The 22,086-nt window shown below is 40.5% G+C and overlaps 1 protein-coding gene across 1 annotated transcript in view; it reads left to right on the forward strand.

Moving 5' to 3' along the window:
- Positions 1–22,086, forward strand: part of DDX10 (DEAD-box helicase 10) — a 306,374-nt gene that overhangs the window by 138,065 nt on the left and 146,223 nt on the right. Inside the window, exon 14 of the mRNA XM_033948773.1 lies at positions 17,605–17,736. Coding sequence (XP_033804664.1) covers positions 17,605–17,736 — 132 coding nt within the window. The remainder of the gene's footprint in view (positions 1–17,604; positions 17,737–22,086) is intronic.

Genomic DNA, 22,086 nt, shown 5'->3' on the forward strand with positions numbered 1-22,086 from the left:
GTGCATTGTGGCCTGTGATTTAAAAGGTCACAGTAACCTTGTATCTTGCTGTACCATGTAATCAATCACCTGAATACATGGAACAGATATAAATTAATGTTTTGCTGCTATCCTATACAAATACTACTTACTTACCTAATTATTTACACATGGCAATACAAATACAGTAAAACCTTGGATTACAAGTAACTTGGTTTGCAAGTGTTTTGCAAGACAAGCAAAACATTTTATTAAATTTTAACTTGATATAAAGCAATGTCTTGCAATAAGAGTACATACAGTATACACGCGTCACATCATTGAAACTGAGCCAATGGTTCTCTCTCTGACACTGCAAGAATGTAGCGACTGTTCTAAACGAGCAAAGTCTTGCAATATGAGTCCATACAGTATCATCACAACTGAGCCGATGGTGCTTCTTCTCTGACACTGCAAGAGTGTAGCGACTGTTCTTAACGAGCAAAATCTTGCAATATGAGTACATATAGTATACACGCATGACATCATCGCAACTGAGATGATAGTTCTTCTCTCTCTGACTCTGCAAGAGTGTAGGGACTGTTCTAGACAAGCGAGGTCTTGCAGTACGAGTCCATACAGTATACAGGCGTTACATCATCACAACTGAGCTGATGGTTATTCTCTCTCTGACGCTGAAAGAGTGTAGTGACTGTTCTAAACGAGCAAAGTCTTGCAATACGAGTACATACAGTATCATCATAACTGAGCCGATGGTGCTTCTCTCTCTGACACTGCAAGAGTCTGTAGCGACTGTTCTAATCGAGCAAAGTCTTGCAATATGAGTACATATAGTATACACGCATGACATCATCGCAACTGAGGCGATAGTTCTTCTCTCTCTGACTCTGCAAGAGTGTAGGGACTGTTTTAGACAAGCGAGGTCTTGCAATACGAGTCCATACAGTATACACGTGTCACATCATCACAACTAAGCTGATGGTTATTCTCTTTCTGATGCTGAAAGAGTGTAGTAACTGTTTTAAACAAGCAAAGTCTTGCAGTACGAGTACATACAGTATACACGCATCACATCATCACAACTGAGCCGATGGTGCTTCTCTCTCTGACACTGCAAGAGTGTAATGACTGTTCTAAATGAGCAAAGTCTTGCAATACGATTACATACACTATACACGCGTCACATCATTGAAACTGAGCCAATGGTTCTCTCTCTGACGCTACAGGAGTGTAGTGACTGTTCTAAACAAGCAAAGTCTTGCAATACGATTACATACACTATACATGCGTCACATCATTGAAACTGAGCCAATGGTTCTCTCTCTGACGCTGCAGGAGTGTAATGACTGTTCTAAACAAGCAAAGTCTTGCAATACGAGTACATACAGTATACACGCATCACATCATCACAACTGAGCCGATGGTGCTTCTCTCTCTGACACTGCAAGAGTGTAGCGACTGTTCTAAATGAGCAAAGTCTTGCAATATAAGTACATATAGTATACACGCATGACATCATTGCAACTGAGACGATAGTTCTTCTCTCTCTGACGCTGCAAGAGTGTAGTGACTGTTCTAAATGAGCAAAGTCTTGCAATACAAGAACATACAGTATACACGCGTCACATCATCACAACTGAGCTGATGGTTCTTCTCTCTCTGACGCTGCAAGAGCATAGTGACTGTTCTAAACGAGCAAAGTCTTGCAATACAAGTACGTATAGTATTTTGTATTAAAGTTTTTGGGTTGTGGAACTAATCATCCGAGTTTCCATTATTTCCATTATGGGAAAATTCGCTTTGATATCCAAGTGCTTTGGATTACAAGTAGGCTTCTGGAACGCATTATGCTCACAAACCAAGGTTTTACTGTACTTTGCTGTGTTGATTTCTTTAATACTTAGGTGTAAATGTTATATTGCCAAAACTTTTGAAATCCTCACATTATAGGGGTAATCTTAAGCAACTTGAGCAGGTAGAAAAAGTATTTGTCATACTCAAGTGCATTACAGTAAGTGTAACAGATTATTCATCAATAACATTCTTGAAAAGCACTTATGTACTATTTGTGAATACAAAATAAACAACCCCATCCCCTCCCCTCCTCCCTCTCTGGATTTATATGTAGAATATGAAATCTTTTACATGGTTGGATCACAGTACCATTAAAGTTGTTTAACAAAAGAATTTAATGGACCCCAGATTCCTGTAAATTTTTGCGATTCATTTAATTTTTCTGCAAGCATGTTCTCAAATCGGTAATACAGACATAGAAATTAGAATCACCTATCAGGGGGAATTCATTTATAAATTAATTTGCTTATTTTTAAGGAACTGTTTTATACCCAGGGATATATCTGCTTATGTTTCACCACAAGGGAATCTGGAACTTGGACTAAATTATAACTGGGATATTGTGCGATAAAAGACCGCACTATTAAATACTTTGAGCTTGATTCGACGCTTCCTGAATGAGAAAGTGAGAAACAACAATGACCTTGGCAAGATATAATGCTGACAAAACTGGATTACTCTGGTTTACCCAAGAGTGAAGTCCAGTTCTGATTGGATGACTGCACAAACCTGTTACAAGGTATAAGGCAAAATCCTCAACTGGTTTATCTCCTACCTTCAAAGTTACATATAGTTATGATTGTTGCAGTTGTCCAGGTCTCGCTGCGTTTGTGTAGATAGAACCAATGTTTCAGTCATTATGTTGTGGCTTTCTTCAGGGTGTGCTGCGAGATCTGTAGTTTGCCTTTATATATAGTCGGTCTTCAGATCTGATTGGCTGAGACTTGAGGTGACTGAGGCATGTAGTTGGTTAAGATCCTTTCTTCTACTTTTTCCTCCTATCAGCTGCTACTTGGAGTCCCTCAACACAATCCTCATGCCAATTCTTTAATCTTTTTCTGGCCCTCTTAGCTACATTCATTCACACTTAGTGGGGTTTTAGCATGTGAGTAGTGATGTTTTCCTACTTCTAGAGCAGGGGAGTCAAACTCAATCACATAAGGGGCCGAAATCTAAAACATTGGCTAAATCGTGGCCAAATTTTTTTATTAAGATACTTAGAAGTCCTTTTATTAAGGTATGCTAACTGATTTAGCGCACTAAATGCGCACCTTATTAAAAAGACCCCTTGGTCTTAATAGAAATATAGGGTTACAACCTCTCCAACCCCACACCGGCTCTGTGATGTAAATAAAAAAGACTTTTTCTCTCTCTTTTAGGTCCTAGTTCACGCCTGCTGTCTAACACCAGCTCTGGCAGGATACACATTTCAAATCCGACATATTGTAATCACAAAACAGAAAATAAAAATTTTTTTTTCTACCTTTTGTTGTCTGGTCATTATTCAAATCATGTTGTGGTCCCAGGCTCTGGTTGTCTTCTGATAACTCGCTTGCCAGGGTCTCCTTCTTTCTTTTTCCCTTCCGTTTCCCTTCCCTCTCCTGGAGGTCTGGCATCTTTCCTTTTGGCCCAAGATTTGGCCCTCAGTTCCTTCCCACCCTCCATACCTGCTTTCCGGTCTCACATTAAAGCAGCCTGCAGAGGATCATCGGTTAGTTATAGCGATCCTAGCATGCTGCTGTCAGCCTCTGCAGCACGTTCCCTCTGCCGCGGTCCCACCCCTCCTCTGACATACAGGACTGTGGCAGAGGGAATGTGCTGCTGAGGCTACGGCAGCCTGTTAGGATCACTACAGCTGACTAGCGATCCTCTGCAGGCTGCTTTAATGTGAGACTGGGAAGCCGGGATGGAGGGAGAGAAGGAACGGTGGGCCAAATTTTCCCTGAGGGCTCAATTTGACACCCCTGCTCTAGAGTCTCTTGAAATTACATACCTGTTCTTTACAGTTGAATAAGAAAAGCTATTGTTAACAAGTTAGTTTTTAAATTATTGGCTTGATTATGTTTTTACTATAGCACATCAAAGGGTTTACAAATACAATGGATACATATCCGTGCATAGTTAAAATAAAAGCCAATATATGTATGTATATGAAATGACATACAATTAATAGAACTAATGAAACACCTCTAGTATCTTAGGCAGAGCTGGGAATGGGAGGCAACTGGGGCAGAGATTCCTAAATGAAAACAGATTGCTCGCAAATGCATCTCTCATAACATCTGGAGGCTCATTTTCAAAGCACATAGACTGTGTAACTTTGCAAGTCTATGTGTTTTGAAAATGAACACCTAAATATTCTTTTGCGATAGTTTAGGTTTTCATTAATCAAGCATTCCTCTATGCACAGTGTTGATTTTTTTTAAATATTGCTGTTCTGTAGTAATGCATATTTAAATATTTTTATTTTGCAAGTGAAAGAACAGCAGCAGTTTCCCGCCGTGCACTTAATTTCTGCTTAACCTATGTGATCAGTATGATCAATCATTTGTTACAGCTCGAGACGAGAGTAGAGATTTCCAATTTGCAATTGTGTTATTTGCAAGGGTCAAATATGACTTACAGTTTAATAGGGCTCAGTTATTGACTCCGCTTGCATCGTAGTGAGCTTTACTACAATTAAGCTCTCTCTTCTTATGAGGATTATGCCTCATAAGAACATAAGAATAGCCTTACTGGGTCAGACCAATGGTCCATCAAGCCCAGTATCCTGTTCTCATGATGGCCAATCCAGGTCACTAGTACCTGGCCAAAACCCAAGGAGTAGCAACATTCCATGCTACCGATCCAGGGCAAGCTGTGGCTTCCCCCATGTATTTCTCAATAATAGACTATGGACTTTTCCTTCAGGAACTTGTCCAAACCTTTCTTAAAACATTTTGGGCCAAATCCTATATAGATTTATTCTTCTTAATAGTTTTTCATCAGTCTGCAAAATTCAGCAAACACTACTAACACTAAATTACAGAAATGGGTTGTATGACATTTCAAGTTTCTCTGAGACTGTTTTTAGTTACTTAAATACATCTGTTTATTATGTAATAAAGGTTGACAGCTTTTATGTTGATCATGGCATACAAAGGATTCCACTATTAGTATCAACTAAATTATTTTACAAAATATCATTGAGATTCATAATTTAGGCTTACTTACTAAAGAAAATTCAAAAACCAGGACACCTTACATCAAAATCAAAAACATATATGAACCCACAGTAAAATGGAGCCAAACAATGCTCCTATCAATACTATTTATGTATATGCATATATTGAAAGAAGTGCCGAACCCATATAAAACCTCTCACATTAAGGAAAGCAAGAGAAATGTTAGGAACCATCATAGTACTTCATTTGTTCCTAATCACCACCCGACACCGTGCTACACTTATCTTGTGTCCGGGGGTTGCTGTTTAAACTTCCATGTTTTTACAATCTTGCCATCCATGTGACTTATAATAGTGACACAAGTATTCCAACAAGGTGCAATAATAAAACTTCATGTTTTATGATCCCATTTTCATAGTTCTCCCCAACTCAAATCTGGGTTTCATACTGCGGCTTCCTCAGGAGGAGAAACCATTACCTAAAGTAAATAATACATGACAAACATCTAAAAAACTGCACCGCTTTCAAAATGCCATAACACCATAAAATGAATCAGATCTATTCTCGTAAATATTCAATCTCTGACCTCTCACGGTCGCCGTACATGAAAAAGGACATAGTACTACTGGAAAGGGTCCAGGGAAGAGTGACAAAAATGTTTAAGGGACTGGGGGAGTTGCCGTACAATGAGAGGCTAGAGAAACTGGGCCTCTTCTTTCTTGAGAAGAAAAGACTGCGAGGGGACATGATTGAAACATTCAAGATATTGAAGGGAATTGACTTAGTAGAGAAAGAGAAACTGTTCAACCTCTCCAAGGTGAATAGAATGAGAGGGCACTCACTAAAGTTCCATATAAAAATAAGGAAGTTCTTCTTCACTCAGAGAGCGGTAGAAATCTGGAACGCTCTTCTGGAGGCTGTTATAGAGGAAAGCACCCTTCAGAGATTCAAGACAAGGTTGGATAAGTTCCTACTGGAACAGAGCATACGCAAGTAAGGCTAGACTCTAATAGGGCACGATAGACCACTGGTCTGACGCAACAGCGGCAGTTCTTATGCCCGAAGAAGTTCATGAAGCCGGGTGACAGAAGGAGGAAAGGGAGCAGAGGGGGAGAGACTTGCTGCACCTAACTGGTAGGAGAAATAGAGGGAGAAGGAAGATGAGCGAGGGAATGAAAGGAGATGCCAGGGTTTGGAGGGAAGGGAGGGAGGAAGAGATGCCAGGGCATGGAGGGAAGGAGGAAAGTATGCCAGCCAAAGAGGGAAGGAAGGAGGAGATGTCAGAGCATGGAGAGATGGAAAGAGAGATGGAAGGAAAGGAGAGAGATGCCAGAGAATCAGGGAAGGGAAGATACCAGACCATGGGGTGGGAAGGAAAGAGAGGAGAAGAGAGAGATGCCAGAGCATAGGGGACGGGGTGGTGACAGAGAAAGAAAAATGGAGAGGTGGCAGAGCTGAAATCAGTCATGTACAAAGGAGAGAAGGGGCACAGGATAGACAGTTTATGGAAGGAGCATAGAAAGAGGGAAGATGCCATATGGAACGGGGAGAGGGCAGACTGGATGGAAAGGGCAGAGAGAGAGGGAAGACTGGGATGAAAGGGGCTGATGCTGCATGAAAGACAGAGAGAGGACAGATGCTGGCTAGAAAGAAGAGAGTGAAGACAAGATGATTAAAGCAGAAACGACAAAAGGTAGAAAAAATATTTTTGTTGCTTTAGAATAAAATAGTATTGTAGTTGTATTGACAAAACTTTTATAAGCAGAAAATAAGGTAATCTTTTTATTGGACTAATTTTAATACATTTATTACTAACTTTTAGAGACCAAAACCCCCTTTCTCAGGTCAGGACAGTATAATGTAACAGCAGTATACTATATTGACCTGAAGGAAGGAGGCTATGGCCTCTGAAAGTTAATTGAAAAATGGATTAGTCCAATAAAATGGTATATTCTTATTTTCAATTTTTAGTTTATTTCTATTTGTTAATTTGTAAAGTGGTGATTGTCAGTATTTTCAAATTTATATCTGCTATATTTATATTTTTCAGAGTATTAGGGGGCTATACATGTTTCTGTGGTATTTCACTGTATGCTGTTTGGCTTCTTGGGCGGTTCAGTTTAACCTTTATCAACATTTCTATTTTTAGTTTGTGATTACTTATTCCATACTGGATGAGGGTGTATCCGTGTTCTATGTGTATGAAAGACATGGTTTTCTGTTAGTGTTGACTAGTCTTGTTTGACGAAATGCATCGGGCATGGTTCTTGGGAGCACCTTGAATAAACCTGATTTGAATCTCCTTATTTTCTGCTGATCTTCTTTTGTTTCATGTTGGATTCTTTGGTGGATTGCTTGCCTTGTTGTTTCATTACAAGTTAACATACATGGAGTGGAACGTGCTGGAAGAGTTACAGATATGGTTGTTTATACATACATATGGGTTACAGTTGGTTGACATAAAGTGAGGCAGTTGAGAGGCATTGTAAACTTGGTTATTAATATAGACTTATACATTATTTTGGATAGTATTACTGCTTTACAATATATTTGAACACTTTTATATACGTATGGAAAGAGTTCAGAGTTAAAGTCCTGGGTAAGTACCGTATTTTCACGCAGATAACGCGCACCCGTGTAAAACGCGCACACGGGTATAGCGCGCAGAAACCACGATTTTATGTACAAAAACTTTTGTATACCGCACTCACGGGTATACCGCGCATGCAGCCCGACTGTCCTTTCGCCCGCCCCGACTCTCCTCTGGCCACCTCGACTCTCCTTTCGCCCTCCCCGACTCTCCGTGCGCTGTCCCGACTCTCCGTTCACCCTCCCTGACTTTCCGTGCACTGTCTCGACTCTCCGTTCACCCTCCTGGCCACGGCGACCCCCTACCCCCACCCCGCACTACATTACGGGCAGGAGGGATCCCAGGCCCTCCTGCCCTCGACGCAAACCCCCCTCCCTCCAACGACCGCCCCCCCCCCAAGAACCTCCGACCGCCCCCCCAGCCGACCCGCGACCCCCCTGGCCGACCCCCACGACACCCCCTCCCCCCTTCCCCGTACCTTTGGTAGTTGGCCGGACAGACGGGAGCCAAACCCGCCTGTCCGGCAGGCAGCCAACGACGGAATGAGGCCGGATTGGCCCATCCGTCCCAAAGCTCCGCCTACTGGTGGGGCCTAAGGCGCGTGGGCCAATCAGAATAGGCCCTGGAGCCTTAGGTCCCACCTGGGGGCGCGGCCTGAGGCACATGGTCGGGTTGGGATCCCTCCTGCCCGTAATGTAGTGCGGGGTGGGGGTAGGGGGTCGCCGTGGCCAGGAGGGTTTGGGCTCCCTCCTGGCCCGATATTGTCGGGGAGTTGGGGAGTCGGCCGGGCAAGAGGGCTTGGGCTCCCTCTTGCTCCGATCGTGGATGCGGGTGCGGGTGGGAGCGCGTGCGAGCGGTCGTTCGGGGTGGGGGTGCGAGCGGTCCTGCTGGGGGGGGTGAATCGGGCGTCGGGCGGGGTGGGAACTATGTAAAAAAATTTTTGTATACCGCGCTCACGCGTATAACGCGCGAGGGGTATGCGCGGTAGGTAAAAACGTGTATAACGCACGCGTTATATGCGTGAAAATACGGTAGGTGGGAAGGGAAGGAAGGGGGATTTGTTCAGAGATGTTTGGGGGTTGCTTAGAAGAAAAACTGTGCACTGGTATGCTCATCTTGGATTTGAATTAAAAAAAGAAATAGAAGGGAATAAGAAAACATATAAATGGGGGTGGGGGATGAGCAGGGCAGGGCCAGGGGCCCCCAGTATACTTGTGTGCCTAGGGACCCTCTAAGAATTAATCCTGTCCTGCCCTTAATGCATCAGCTTCTTCAGTTTCTGAAGTGTTTGCTGAGCAAACTGCATTCCTAGGACCTCCTGCCTCTGTATCAAATTTTCTTTTTTGTTAATGCAATTGCTTTGTCGTTCTCTCTCTCTCTCTCTCTCTCAATTTTTTTAAAACGTCAGTTTACTCATTGTTTTAATTACACTGCACTATCGTGACCAGAAAATGTTCTCTTCATATCTTGTACTGACTGCATTCTGTCCTAATTTATTTTATTCTCCTTTTCTGCTGTAGAGTTACTGCCACAGCTTCATTTGCTTTAAATTCTGATGAGGTCATCAAGAGAGGAAGTTATAAGGTGCAGAACTGATTATAAAATTGATCTGCCTGTAACATTCTGATTTAGGAAGACTGGAGCCTGACCAATCCATTCTTAATCTTTGTGCTTGTTATTCACTTCCCCTTGTGGATTCTTGTTGGGATTCTTATATTCCGTTTAATGTTCTATCGTCTACCGTTGTCTTATTAGTCTAATGTCTTCAGTACGATTATGAATGCACCTCTGTAACTCTAACTGCCAAGTTATGGTGTACCATGATCGCACATGGCCACTGGAGACTCATTGCTATATGCTGTTTAATGTTCTATCGTCTACCATTGTCTTCCTGGTCTAATGTCTTCAATACGATTGTGAATGTACTTCTGTAACCTATTCTGGGCTCCTGGGAAGAACGAGCTACCTATTGAGTTGAGGTAGGGCAAATTTATCTATTGATAAAGGTAATCAGTTAATATCTTATTTGGAGATCAATTTCTTATCCAGAGGTTCTCAGTCATTTGGTAAAACACACTTTTAATTCCCCCCCCCCCCAAATAAATAAATAAATAGGGAAAGGAAAAAGGAGTTCATTTTAGACAATCACTGGATAAGTAATTAGTAGCATGGAAGAGTGTGCTGAATGAAATTGAAATTAAGGAGCTTCCCTGATGCAGTCCTCCTCAGTGAAGCAGAACGTTATGTCGGAAGTAATGTGAGCGACTGAGTGGAAGTAATGTGAACGACCGAGCAGCAGTGTAACAGGAAGCAGCTCTGGCAATCTTGAAGTGGTGAAGTAATTTGAAGAACAATTGCCTTGGAGTGAATGAATTTGAATTTAATTTTGGGACATGACAGAGGAGGGGCTTCTGGGTTATTGGCAGGCAACTGTAAGAGTTGCCGCTGACCTGTTGAAGCAAGAAAGAACATATTTGTGAATGGGGTTGGGATCAGGAGGAGGGAAATATGTTGCAGGAGGGATGAGAGTGGCGAGAGAGGGAGAAATGACAGGGTGAAGGGGAAGGAGAGATGGTGCATGGGGAGAGAGGGAGAAATGGATGTAAGGGTGGAGGGGAAGGAGAGATGGTGCATGGGGAGAGGGAGAGATGCTGCATGGGGGGATGAAGAGAGATCTTGGACATAGGGAAAAAATGGAGGGAGACATGTTGGACATTGGGGTGTATGAGAGGGAGGAAGAGACACAACAGATGGAGTGGGTGGATGAGGGATTTGTTGGACCCCGGAGCAGAAGGGAGTGATGGATAGATGCTGGACAATGGGAGTGAGGGATGGGAGAGGGCGAAAGGGAAGAGAGAGGGGATAGGGAGATGGCAAGTTAGGAGGGCAGAGATGGGAGGAAGAGGGAGCAGATGCTGGGCTAGAAGGGTGGAGGGAGGAAATTTTTCGACTCTTCCCTTATCAGTCACTGGCACTGTTTGAAGCTGCTGTTTCAAACTGCTGATATACACTGCTGATGTTGAGCAGCTGATTCTTATTTGCTCTAATACAGTGGTGATATTGCCATGAAATGCTGGCTGTGTTAGATTGGATTCATTTACACTGTCTGCTGTTAAACTAAACTTAAACGCTCTCTACTACACCAGATGGTTTTGTTTAAAGTTTTTGGATTCTGGATTTCACAATTTTTTTCTAAAAGTGAATATGAAAGAATATGTTAAGTACCGGTAAGTGTTTTCTGCCATTAAATACTGGTGTGTGACAGGAAAGTAAAATATAAAAATGGAGGTTTTTCAGCCAATGATTGATAAGGGGAAAGCTGAAAATTTTTTCAGACCTCCCAAGTCTCAGGCTTTTCCTACCCTGCTAAAGAGATTTCAGAATATGCATATATATACCCATATCACATAAAAAAATCATATCTCAAACCTCCTCTACCCATTGCGACTCTTTGTAAATCTTGGGTCAAACATTTTAGGAGAAAATGGCTCTTTGCTTTAAAAAGGTTGCTGACCCCCTGGCTTAGGGATTAGAGCAGCAAAATGGCAGCCAGGGAATCCAGAGTTCAAACCACTCCTTGTGGTCCTGGGCAAGTCACTTCATCTTCCATTGCTTCAGGTGCAAAATTAAATTTTAAATACTTTGGGGACAGGAAAGTTCCTACCATATCTGAATGTAACTTGTTTTGAGCTACTACTAAAATCCATGAACAAAATCCAAAAAACACTCGGGGAAAGAATTTGGCTTTAGCCCATGACATTTCTTCTAGTAGTTCTTTCCTCTTCCCCTGTTTTTTCTGTGAACAATACCCATCGGCCACGGTGGTATTAGCTCCGATGCTTATAGGAATTCTATGAGCATCGGAGCTAATACCATTGTGGCCGGTGATAAAAAAAAAAAAAAAAAAAGTCCTAACGTGGCTTCATAAAATGGGGTATGGGAGTAAATTAGCACACTACCTTTAAAAATGTATATATGTTAAAAAAAAAAAAAAAAAGGGTTGTATTAATTCTGGACTTAGTACATGGTAAAAACCTGCACTACCATGCGTTGATCACAAATTCTAGTGCATTTTAGTAAAAGGGCCCCATAATCACTTGACTCCCTAAGGTCTGCAGCAGAAATAAATTAAGATCAAATATGAGGGTATCTGTCAATCAAAACAGCAACTGTGAATTTAAAAAAAATACCTTAACCAAATATTTGTAGACTTAAATATAAAAGCTAGAAATGATTTTCATATTTTTTAAGCTTACAACAGTCCAAAAATCAATGATCATAAAATGTGTATTGACACTGCTGCAGCAGTCAGCATGATCTTGAAAGCATACTGTACAGAAATAGTGAGAGGAGACGTGCCACTGCTGATTCGAAAGACCCAAGTTCCCATGGTTTTATAGCTGATTGACAACTGCAAAGGCTCCATTTGCAATGTATACCATTGTGGAATGATAAATAGAAATAAACCAGAAATAAAATAAAATAAAGCAAAGCGAAATAAGGTAATATCTTTTTTTTATTGGACTAACAATACATTTCTTGACAACCTTCTTCAGGTCATGTATGAGTAAAACATGATAATATAAGTGAAACAAGAAAAACATTCCAATAACAATTTGGAAAGAGAGGGAGTGGGGTGGTGGTGAGGGGGAGAGAAGAAAGATAAACAGGGAGAAGTGGATAGGTAATTGGAAGATGATAAAGCAATATAATGTTACGGTTTCTAATGTGACTAGTCTTTAAGCCTGTTACATTAACGGGTGCTAGAATATATGTCTGTCTGTCTGTCTTTCTTTCTTTCTGTCTCTCTCTCTCCGCTGTCTTTCTTTCTGTCTGTCTCTCTCCCTGGCCCTTCTGGAGAGAGAATGGCAACAGGATGGGAAGGAAAAGGAACAATGCAGGAAGAAAAATAAAACATTTAAATATCCTCTATAATAAAACCCTAAGTGCGCATGCCCACTTACAATGCCGTGATCCCTGCCACCGTGATGTGTGCCTCCGTGGCTGTATTATATTTGCACGTTATAATCTCAGTCAATACTCTGGCATTGGTAAACCATACATAATACCACAACTATATCTCTCAATGCCGCTCACTCTTCTTAATAAATTGCTTTAATCAAACTATCAGGGCTTCAGACCTGCCATTTGGTCACCACACAATTTTTTGTATTTGCTTGGTTGCCAAAATTCTTCTCACTGGCTATGGCTTCTTCACTAGCCCCTACTCAATATGTTTCACAATTTTTTGGTTTTTTTTAAGTGCTTCATTATATCTCAAACTTATTAAAGTGCTTAATATCAATAACTTAATCGTTATAAAAACTGGTTAAAACTTATCTTATTATATTGTAAACAGAGATTAAATTTCCTTGAGCAAAGATGGATTTACATGCTGGACACGGTTGAACTGGGGGGGGTCTAAATCAAGAAATTGAATGGGGATCGTTGGTGTAGGGTTCTGATTCGCTGCAAGTTATTGTGACATCATCCTGGGGGGAGGTACTTATAAGGGAGGAAGTACACGCAGCGGCCATCTTATCCAAAAAATTTCTATGTGGATTGGGATGGGATTGGGATGGTGCAGAAGTTGTGAAGGGGTAAGCGCCTGTTTTTAAATGTATAATTAGACATTGGCTCCTAAATAAATTAAGTTATAAGAGTTAAGAGTTAAACATTTTATATGTTTCGTAGGGGACCTTTTCTTGAAGCAGCCTGTCAGCGAAACATGTCGGATATGTCGGGTCCCTTTCCCGATGAGATAAGATCATCAAGAAAAAGAATATAATAAGATAAGTTTTAACCAGTTTTTATAACGGTTAAGTTATTGATATTAAGCACTTTAATAAGTTTGAGATATAATGAAGCACTTTAAAAAACCCAAAAAATTGTGAAACATATTGAGTAGGGGCTAGTGAAGAAGCCATAGCCAGTGAGAAGAATTTTGGCAACCAAGCAAACACAAAAAATTGTGTGGTGATCAAATGGCATGTCTGAAGCCCTGATAGTTTGATTAAAGCAATTTATTAAGAAGAGTGAGCGGCATTGAGAGATATAGTTGTGGTATTATGTATTATATTTGCGGCACGCGGCACACATGGCGGTTGAAAGCCAGCCTCAATGGAAAAAAAAATAAACAATTCTGGCCTACACGAAAAAAAACAAACAAACGCTGCCCACGGAGACAAACAGGAAGCAAAGGACCACTGCATGCAATCGCGCAATCAACTCTAATGTCCGTTTCAGGGGGAGGGAAAATCAAGCACCCTGGAGCAGGAGGACAGGGAGAGAGTGTGAGCGTTGAAGATAGCTCTACATAAGGCACCGCTGCAGGCACCCCAGCAACGGGAAGAGGAGGAGAGGGCCTGATGATAGGGAGAGACAGCTGAAATTTGGAACAAATGGTGCTGCTGGACAGGGGGAAGGTATAGGAAGGGCAGGGGAAGCAGGGAAGGGGTGCTGTTGAACAGGGGGGAGGTAAAAGTAAGGGAAAAGGCTTACTGCTAGACAGTAGGAGCAGAGAAGGAGGGTGTGTGTTGCTGGACAGGGGGAAAAAAAAAGTAAGGAAGAAGGGCTGCTAGCACCCGTTAATGCAATGGGCTAAAAAACTAGTACTATCATAATAGTCAAAATCATTCCATTTCCCACCTCGAGAATCAGCACAGCTTTAAAATTAAATATCTAAACAGCAAACATTATCTCAAAGTACTTTTCTAAACCTATTGGGTCAAAAAAGATATATACTGCTTTGACTATAAGTTCTGTGGACCAGGGACTTTTTTATGTGCATTGATATTCTGTACAGTTCTGTTTACCACTACTACTTAAAACTTCTGTGAGACTGATTCCCCTCTCACCTTAGCCTTCACCAAAACTGATGGGAAGGGAAAGGAGAGGAATAGATGTTTTACGAGTAAAACGCTTTCTAGAAAGCTTCATTCCTTTTCCTATCTGGAATTCTCTTCCACAGGCAATTCGTTTAAGGACTTATGAAAAAGGTAGGTCTTCATATGTCTGCAAATCAAGTAATAATGCAAAATTTGTAATTTTTAAATGTTTCTTTTTATTATAATGTTCCTGGTGTTATCTGCTGGATTCTTTATGTGCTTTGTGCCTTATTTGGGAGAAGGCAGGCTGTAAATGCAGAAGTTAAGATGTTTTCTGAGGTTCATGGCATCTATATTAGAGCCTGCGAGCCCTCGTCAACCCCACCTTTAAATTAAAGAGTGGCAGGAGGAATGCCCACTCCCTCCTGCTGCTGAGCCCCTGGAAACACCTGATTCCCCCCCCTCCAAACCCCATACCTTTTTACATGACAATCCGGTACCTACTGAAGCCCAAGTTTACCTTTTCCCAAGTCTGAATGCCAGCAGGTAGGGTATTTCAGTGGAGGTTTTATTCCCCTTAGATCTTCACTCAGCAAAGGTTTTAAGCAATATGTCTGTTCATAAAACCTGGTACAGAGGGAGTCAATTTATTTACAGGGAGCGCTATTGATAACATGGGTGATGCCATTGACAACATGGTGGCCTCCTTTCCTAAAACCAAAGAGGAAAATGCCTATTCGTACATCTGCACTGTGGTGTGTTATTTCATCATAGAATAGCTACAATAGAATGGTTTTACTTTGTACTTCCTCTCATGCTGCTGATTTTGACTGTAGATATATTGAAAGCAGGCACAACTGTGAAAAAAGCAAGCTGCGTTAGTGTTATGGAGAGAGCAAAGGCCATCAAAGGGACAAATCAGGCATAAGATCAACGGTTATGTCTGATCATCTAAAATAAAATCATATTTAGAAGTCCGATTCAATTTCTTGAAATTGGTTCTGGCTGCCTGATTCCTGCATAGAAGTACTTATTGAAAGTGGCAGGTTAAAAATTGGAATTCCAAAGCAAGAATGATTGGCCATTGTAATTTGCTGAAGGGTAGGAGAAATATGCTTGTATCTGTATTTCCCTCTTTACTTGTATGTGGAGGAAATTAATGTGACTAGAATTGTAATGGTATCCATTTCCCTAACTGGATAAATGGAAGTGAAGAGTTGCATGCATGAGCGGGTTTTGTATGTAGATTAATTGAATATACTGACGTATGCGGGGTCTGTCTTTCCCTTTGATTTAATTGATTTTCTCATTGGCAAATGTATTTCAGTAATCAAACATGTCTGCCAGAAACCTTGAGAAAGGAAACCTTTGGAGGTTAATTCTTTGTAGTTTCAAAGCCCTGGTTTACAATTTTTTTTAGAAGTCACCTGCTTCAATGTTAAAATGTTCTATTTATTATGGATGATGACATGCTGAATTCAAGTATGACAATCAAAACAGCTAATTGGCTGCTGTTTCTCAGATGTATGATTTTACATATATGTATACTGTTTAGATAGTATAGTTTTAATTTAAAAAATGTAAATCTAGGTCTTTTTATCTGTATATGGTTGGTTTTACATGGTAATATTTTACATGTCCTCTTTATATAAAACTTATATATAATGTACATTATAATTTAGTCCTTATTCAGTGTGTCATTGGCACTTTTTGGCTTATCTCAAGTATTTATGAAATAGAGGCTCTCTTCTCAATGTTTGGCAACAGCCTGTGTACATTGATGGGCTCAATTTGAACGGATAGCTTTGAACCAATAATAAAAGTAGCATGTGCTCTAAACTAGTGAATGACACGGGGACAAATTTTTCCCCATCCCTGCAGGAACTCATTTTCCTGTCCCTGCCCCTGCCCCATTCTTGCAAGCTCCACCCTCATCTACACAAGCCTCAAATGCTTTAAAATCATAAGCAGCAACATTCTAGAGCTCAGATTGTGATGTCATAATGCCTCATTCCACCAATGCCTAAGCTCCGTCCTCATTTGCGCAAGCCTCAAACACTTTCAAATCATAAGTAGCAACATTCTAGAGCTCAGATTGTGATGTCATAATGGGTCATTCCACCAATGCCTAAGCTCCGTCCTCATCTGCACAAGCCTCACACACTCTCAAATCATAAGCAGCAACATTCTAGAGCTCAGATTGTGATGTCATAATGCCTCATTCCGCCAATGCCTAAGCTCTGTCCTCATCTGCACAAGCCTCAAACACTTTCAAATCATAAGCAACAACATTCTAGAGCTCAGATTGTGATGTCATAATGGGTCATTCCACCAATGCCTAAGCTCCGTCCTCATCTGCACAAGCCTCAAACACTTTCAAATCATAAGCAGCAACATTCTAGATCTCAGATTGTGATGTCATAATGCCTCATTCCACCAATGTCTAAGCTCTGTCCTCATCTGCACAAGCCTCAAGCGCTTTAAAATCATAAGTGTTCGAGGCTTATGTGGTTAAGGCAGAGCTTACAGGAAAGGGACAGGGACAGTGACTAAACTCATGGGGACGGGACGGGGAAATTGAGTTCCTGCTGGGACAAATTTGTCCCTCTGTCATTCTCTACTATAAACCTCAAAATTTTCACTAAATGGTAACTGTTCATATACCATGAATCGGTGTCCATATGTATTTAGCCAAATCAAATAATTTTTTTGATTAATACCATAGCAGTAAGTTGTACTGCTATCCATGGAAAATCACTGCCGGGTTGTACCAGTTGAACATGGGCATGCTTAAAAAGAAATCATAAACCTTTTTTTAAAAGCAAATGTTGATGGGTTTTTTTTTTTTTTTTTTTAAGCATCCCCATTTTCAACTGTTAGAACCTGGCATTGTGAAGCATTCTGACACCAATTAATATAGGCACTGGGCAAAGTGGAATCTTTGATTTAACTCTGGAAAACATCCGTGCAATCAGAAATTTAATGCAACTCAAATGAGTATAAAAGGAGAATGGGGAGACTGTGTGGGTCAGCCTGTACTGCTACGTATCATCTTTCTGAATGAAAAGGTACTGTGCTCAAATAGTTCTGATTTGTTCTGGTCACAAATACCATCTTGTGGTCTATGTATTATTTATGCTTGAATGATAGACAGAGGTAACAATGCATTCTGTATGTGTTCTTTCAACAGAATGCAGACAAAGAATTGCCAGCTTCTAAACACAAGATATTTGAAAAATCAACCAGGGCAAAGAGTGCCAAAAAAGTGCTCAAGAAAAAATTTAAAGTGAACACAAAAATGAGTTTTACTGAAGACGGAGAGGTAAGCTGTAGTTATTCTGCATACGATTTTCGTTACCAGGAATGTAGGTTTCTCTTTAATTAGCTGTCCAAGTTAACATGCTGAATTCTGCTTTTTTACTTTTCCATCCCCAAAACAAATTTGAGATTGTCTTATCTGGGAGCAAAATAAAAGACCCAAATATGGCATGAGGGAAAAACTGGTGAAACGACATTGAAAATGGGCCTGATTGTACTGAGGGTTTTCAAAGAAATAAAACATTTCTCCAAAATGTCCTGATGCTATATGCTGGGTGGTTGTTTGGTGATTCAAGTGTATATTTTCATTATTGAAGATATGGTCTCCAGAATTGTACTCAGTATTCTAAATGAGGTTTCATCAGATTCTTATGTAGGGCATCAATACCTCCTTTTTCTTACTTACCGTTCCTCTCCCTATGCAAACTAGCATCTTTCTAGCTTTCGCCATCGCCTAAGTGTCCTCAGAGAATAGGTAGGTTCACTATCACTACCCTTGTAAATTTGGTACCTCAATGTTGGTGCCCAGTTTTACAGTGTCTGGAAAAAATGGGACTCCTTATATAGTTTCAAAATACTTTGCAATTGGTTAAATATGAAGAAGGACCTTTGAAAATACTTAGTATGATGGGTTTTTTTCTTAGTTCATAATTTGTGTTCCCCTTCAACCTTGACACATTTATGAAGTCTTCAATGCCATTGAGCTGTTGGCTCAGTTAATTCTGGGGTTTCATTAATTCATTAACTCAACTGTTGTGTGAGTTCAGTGAGCTGGAGTGCTATCATTTTGAAAATTAAAGTACTCACAAATGTTTCAGATTTCAGGCAGAGGTTTCTACTGATGAACGGGGAGGGGCCTAAGGCTCTGATTGGCTCAGGCACCTCAGGCCCCTCCCAAGGAAGGACCCTGCGGTGCCTGAGCCAATCAGGGCCTTAAGCCCCTCCTCGTGCATCAGATGATGCATCGGGGCATGGCCTAAGGCCGTCATTGCTGCGCAGGAGGCTGGAGGAGCAGGAGGGACTGAGCACTCCTCCTGCTTCCAACTTTTCAATGTACCGGTAGTGGGAGGGGGCATCCACTGGCAGGAGGGAGTCGGCATCCCTCCTGCCATTTGGATTTTTTTTAAGGGGGGGAGGAAGGAGCACTAATGGCAGGAGTTGGCATCCTTCCTGCCATATTTTTAATTGCGGTGGGGGAGTGCCGATGGCAGGAGGGAGTCGGCATCCCTCCTACCATTTTTTTAAAAGCGGTGGGGGGAGGAAGGGAGCCCTGACAGCAGTGACAGCTTCTCCTGTCACTACTGTCAGGGCTCTGCCCCGAATCAGTCACTCACTGAGCGATTGCATTGGGGAGTTTACATGCAAATGATTTGAACATCCGTGCAAATCATTTGCATGCAAACTTAATAGTGAATCAATCGCTGTTGGAAAATCAGCCAGAGAATCGGCCAATAGCGATTGAGTCGCTATTGTTAGTGAATCTAGGCCTAAGTGATTTGTCCAAGATCTCAAGCAATATTATGGTGTTATATTAATATATTGTATATATTACAAAGTGTATAAAATAAAATGATTGCATTTACATTATAAATGTAATTAAATTATATATTATACACTTTATTGATTATGCACTTGAATCCCCCCCTCCCCGGTCTGTGGAAAAATTGTCTTGCATGAAACCGGTCCATGGTGCAAGAAACGTTGGGGACTGCTGCTCTAAATGATGAGTTCTGAAAAATGTTGGTTAATAGCATTTCATAAAATAAAACAAAATTGTAATGAACTTGCAGCCATTTCCGGAGCATTAATATTGACAAGTGAGGTTTGTATTTGTTAGCATGTGGTTTAAAAATGCCTGAAGCTGTATTTTTAAATGAAAAGATGGTAGGGGGGGAGCCCCCCTAATATCAGAATTGGCTTCTTACCAAATCCTTGTACTTTTGTGTTAGCAAATATGGCTCAGTATGCAACTTGCTTTGTAAGTCCATAGTTATTTCCCAGAACAATTGATTTTCTCATTAATTCTTGTCTTAGCTTTTATAAAATGTAGAACAGAGATAAGACAACATAGTTAATTTTCTTAATACACAAAGTACTGATAATAAACTTTCATACTTTTCCAAACAGTTTAATTTATAGGAAGAAGAAAACCCCAGTAATATTATCTATGTGCATTGATGGCTTGGGGAACTCAAATAACCCTGAGAAAACCATCCCTCTTTATTCTACAGTCCCTTAAACTCCTTTCCCTCAAACTCTCTCTGGTTTGCTCTGCTCTTCTTTCTCTTTATTCTGTGGATCTTACTCTCCCCCCCCCCCCCCCAATCTCCAGCCCATTGCCATGGCTCTTCCCTTAAACAGGTTGAAATTTTAGCTAATTCTTTTTCTGTTCCCCTCTTTTTTTTCTGTGGCTCCTTTGTTTTCTGTTCCTCTCTATTCACATATACGAGTACTCTGTTTCATTGTCTTCTCTTCTGAGATTTTCTTTGCTTCCTTTTTTCCCTCTTTTTTATAGCATAACATAGCATCGTACTTATAGACCGCGTAACTGTAAGTTCAACACGGTTAATAAAAGATTAATAGTAAAAATAACATAAGAAACACACAAAACTATTTGGCCAGGTACTTTGAGAAAAGGTAAGTTTTCAACTGGGTTCTAAAATGTTTGTAAGAGCAAGCACTACGCAACAACGGTCAAAATTCCTTAGCGTACAAAGCAGCCTGGAACGCTAATGTATTTAATTTAATTTTAATTTAATTTAATTCTTATATACCGCTAATAACCGTATGATCCAAAGATTTCTTGCTTTTACAACCCTGAGCAGATGGAAAAATAAACAAAGCATGTGATCTTCTTCTATATTTATAAGATGCTATAAGGAATCTGTCAGTCATATAGATTGGAGCAATACCATATATGACTTTATACTATAGCAAAGACAACCCAACTTGAACAAAATGCGAGCTTCCACCGGGAGCCAGTGCAACTTGCGGTAGAAGGATGTTACATGGTCATATTTCCTCAAACCATAAATCAATTTAACTGCCGTTTTCTGAATTAATCTAAGTCTGGCCATCTCTTTCTTAGTGCATGCTAAATAAACTATATTGCAATAGTCAAGAAGACTCCACAACAATGATTGAACTAGAAGTTTGAAAGCGGAAAACTCAAAATACAGTTTTATGGTATGCAGCTTTCATAAGGTATAATAACCCTTTTGTACCACGACATCTATTTCTTTATTCTTTTAACTTCCTCTCCTTTCCCTCATATCTCTCTCATTTTGACTTTTCACCCATCGATAACACTTCTTTAATTGTTCAGTTGTGAGAATTCTGTTTCTCACAAAATTCCTAGAGATAGCAGTAGCAAGGCAGTTAAATGATTATTTTTGGCAGTTGGATAATTTGGACCAGATGCCATTCAGTCTGATTTTAGAGGTCGTTATAGCACAGAGACTTAGCGGCAATGATTTCAGATCTCAAGAACAAAATAACCATACTGGGTCAGATCAATAGTCCATCTAGCCCAGTATCCTGCTTCCACAGGGGCCAATCCAAGTCATAAGCCGGCCGCTTTGATATTGGCTTCAATGCTTATAGGAATTCTTATGATCATCAGAGCTTTTACCGCCATGGCTGGTGATAAAATCTTAATGCGGGGCTTCATAAAAGGGTGGTTGGGGGGTATATATATGCTGTAATATTTATTTAATTTTAAAAACTTATATTCTGCTTAAACCAAAAAAACAAATCCAGATATAATCATAAGATAAACCCCCCCTAAAACAAACTAGTATAAAACACAGGATTCTGTGTGAATAGAGTCTAAAAAGAAGTAAGTATTATCACTATGGGCTCCTTTTACGCGTTACATTCCCGAGCGCGCTAGCCGCTACTGCTTCCTTTTCAGCAGGCGGTAGATTGTCAGCTACCGTGTGCTATAGCGTGGTAATGTTGTGTGTGTGCTAAAAACCCTAGCGCACTTTCGTAAAAGGAGCCCTATGAGTTATCAAACATTTACAAGGAAATTTTAAGAAAGATGTGGCTTCCAAACACAAGAGATTTCATCTGTAGGAACATCTTACGAGTATGTCTTATTTGTGTTGTTTTGGAAACATCATTATAAAATGGAGCAGTGTTTTCTTTTTGTTTGCTTGTTTTTAAAAAACTAAGTTTTAAATACTGACATCTTTTGTTCCTCACTAAGGAAAACCACTATTAAAGTTGTCCTTTTGGTTATAATATTCTGAGATGATTCTTTAAAATTAGATATATCCAAACTATCTGGAGTGGTAATTGAATCAAACTTACTTTCCATGTTAACTTTTTGAATACCTTTAGGCAAATAATA

The sequence above is a fragment of the Geotrypetes seraphini genome, chromosome 6 (assembly GCF_902459505.1).
Source record: "Geotrypetes seraphini chromosome 6, aGeoSer1.1, whole genome shotgun sequence".
Lineage (NCBI taxonomy): Eukaryota > Metazoa > Chordata > Amphibia > Gymnophiona > Dermophiidae > Geotrypetes > Geotrypetes seraphini.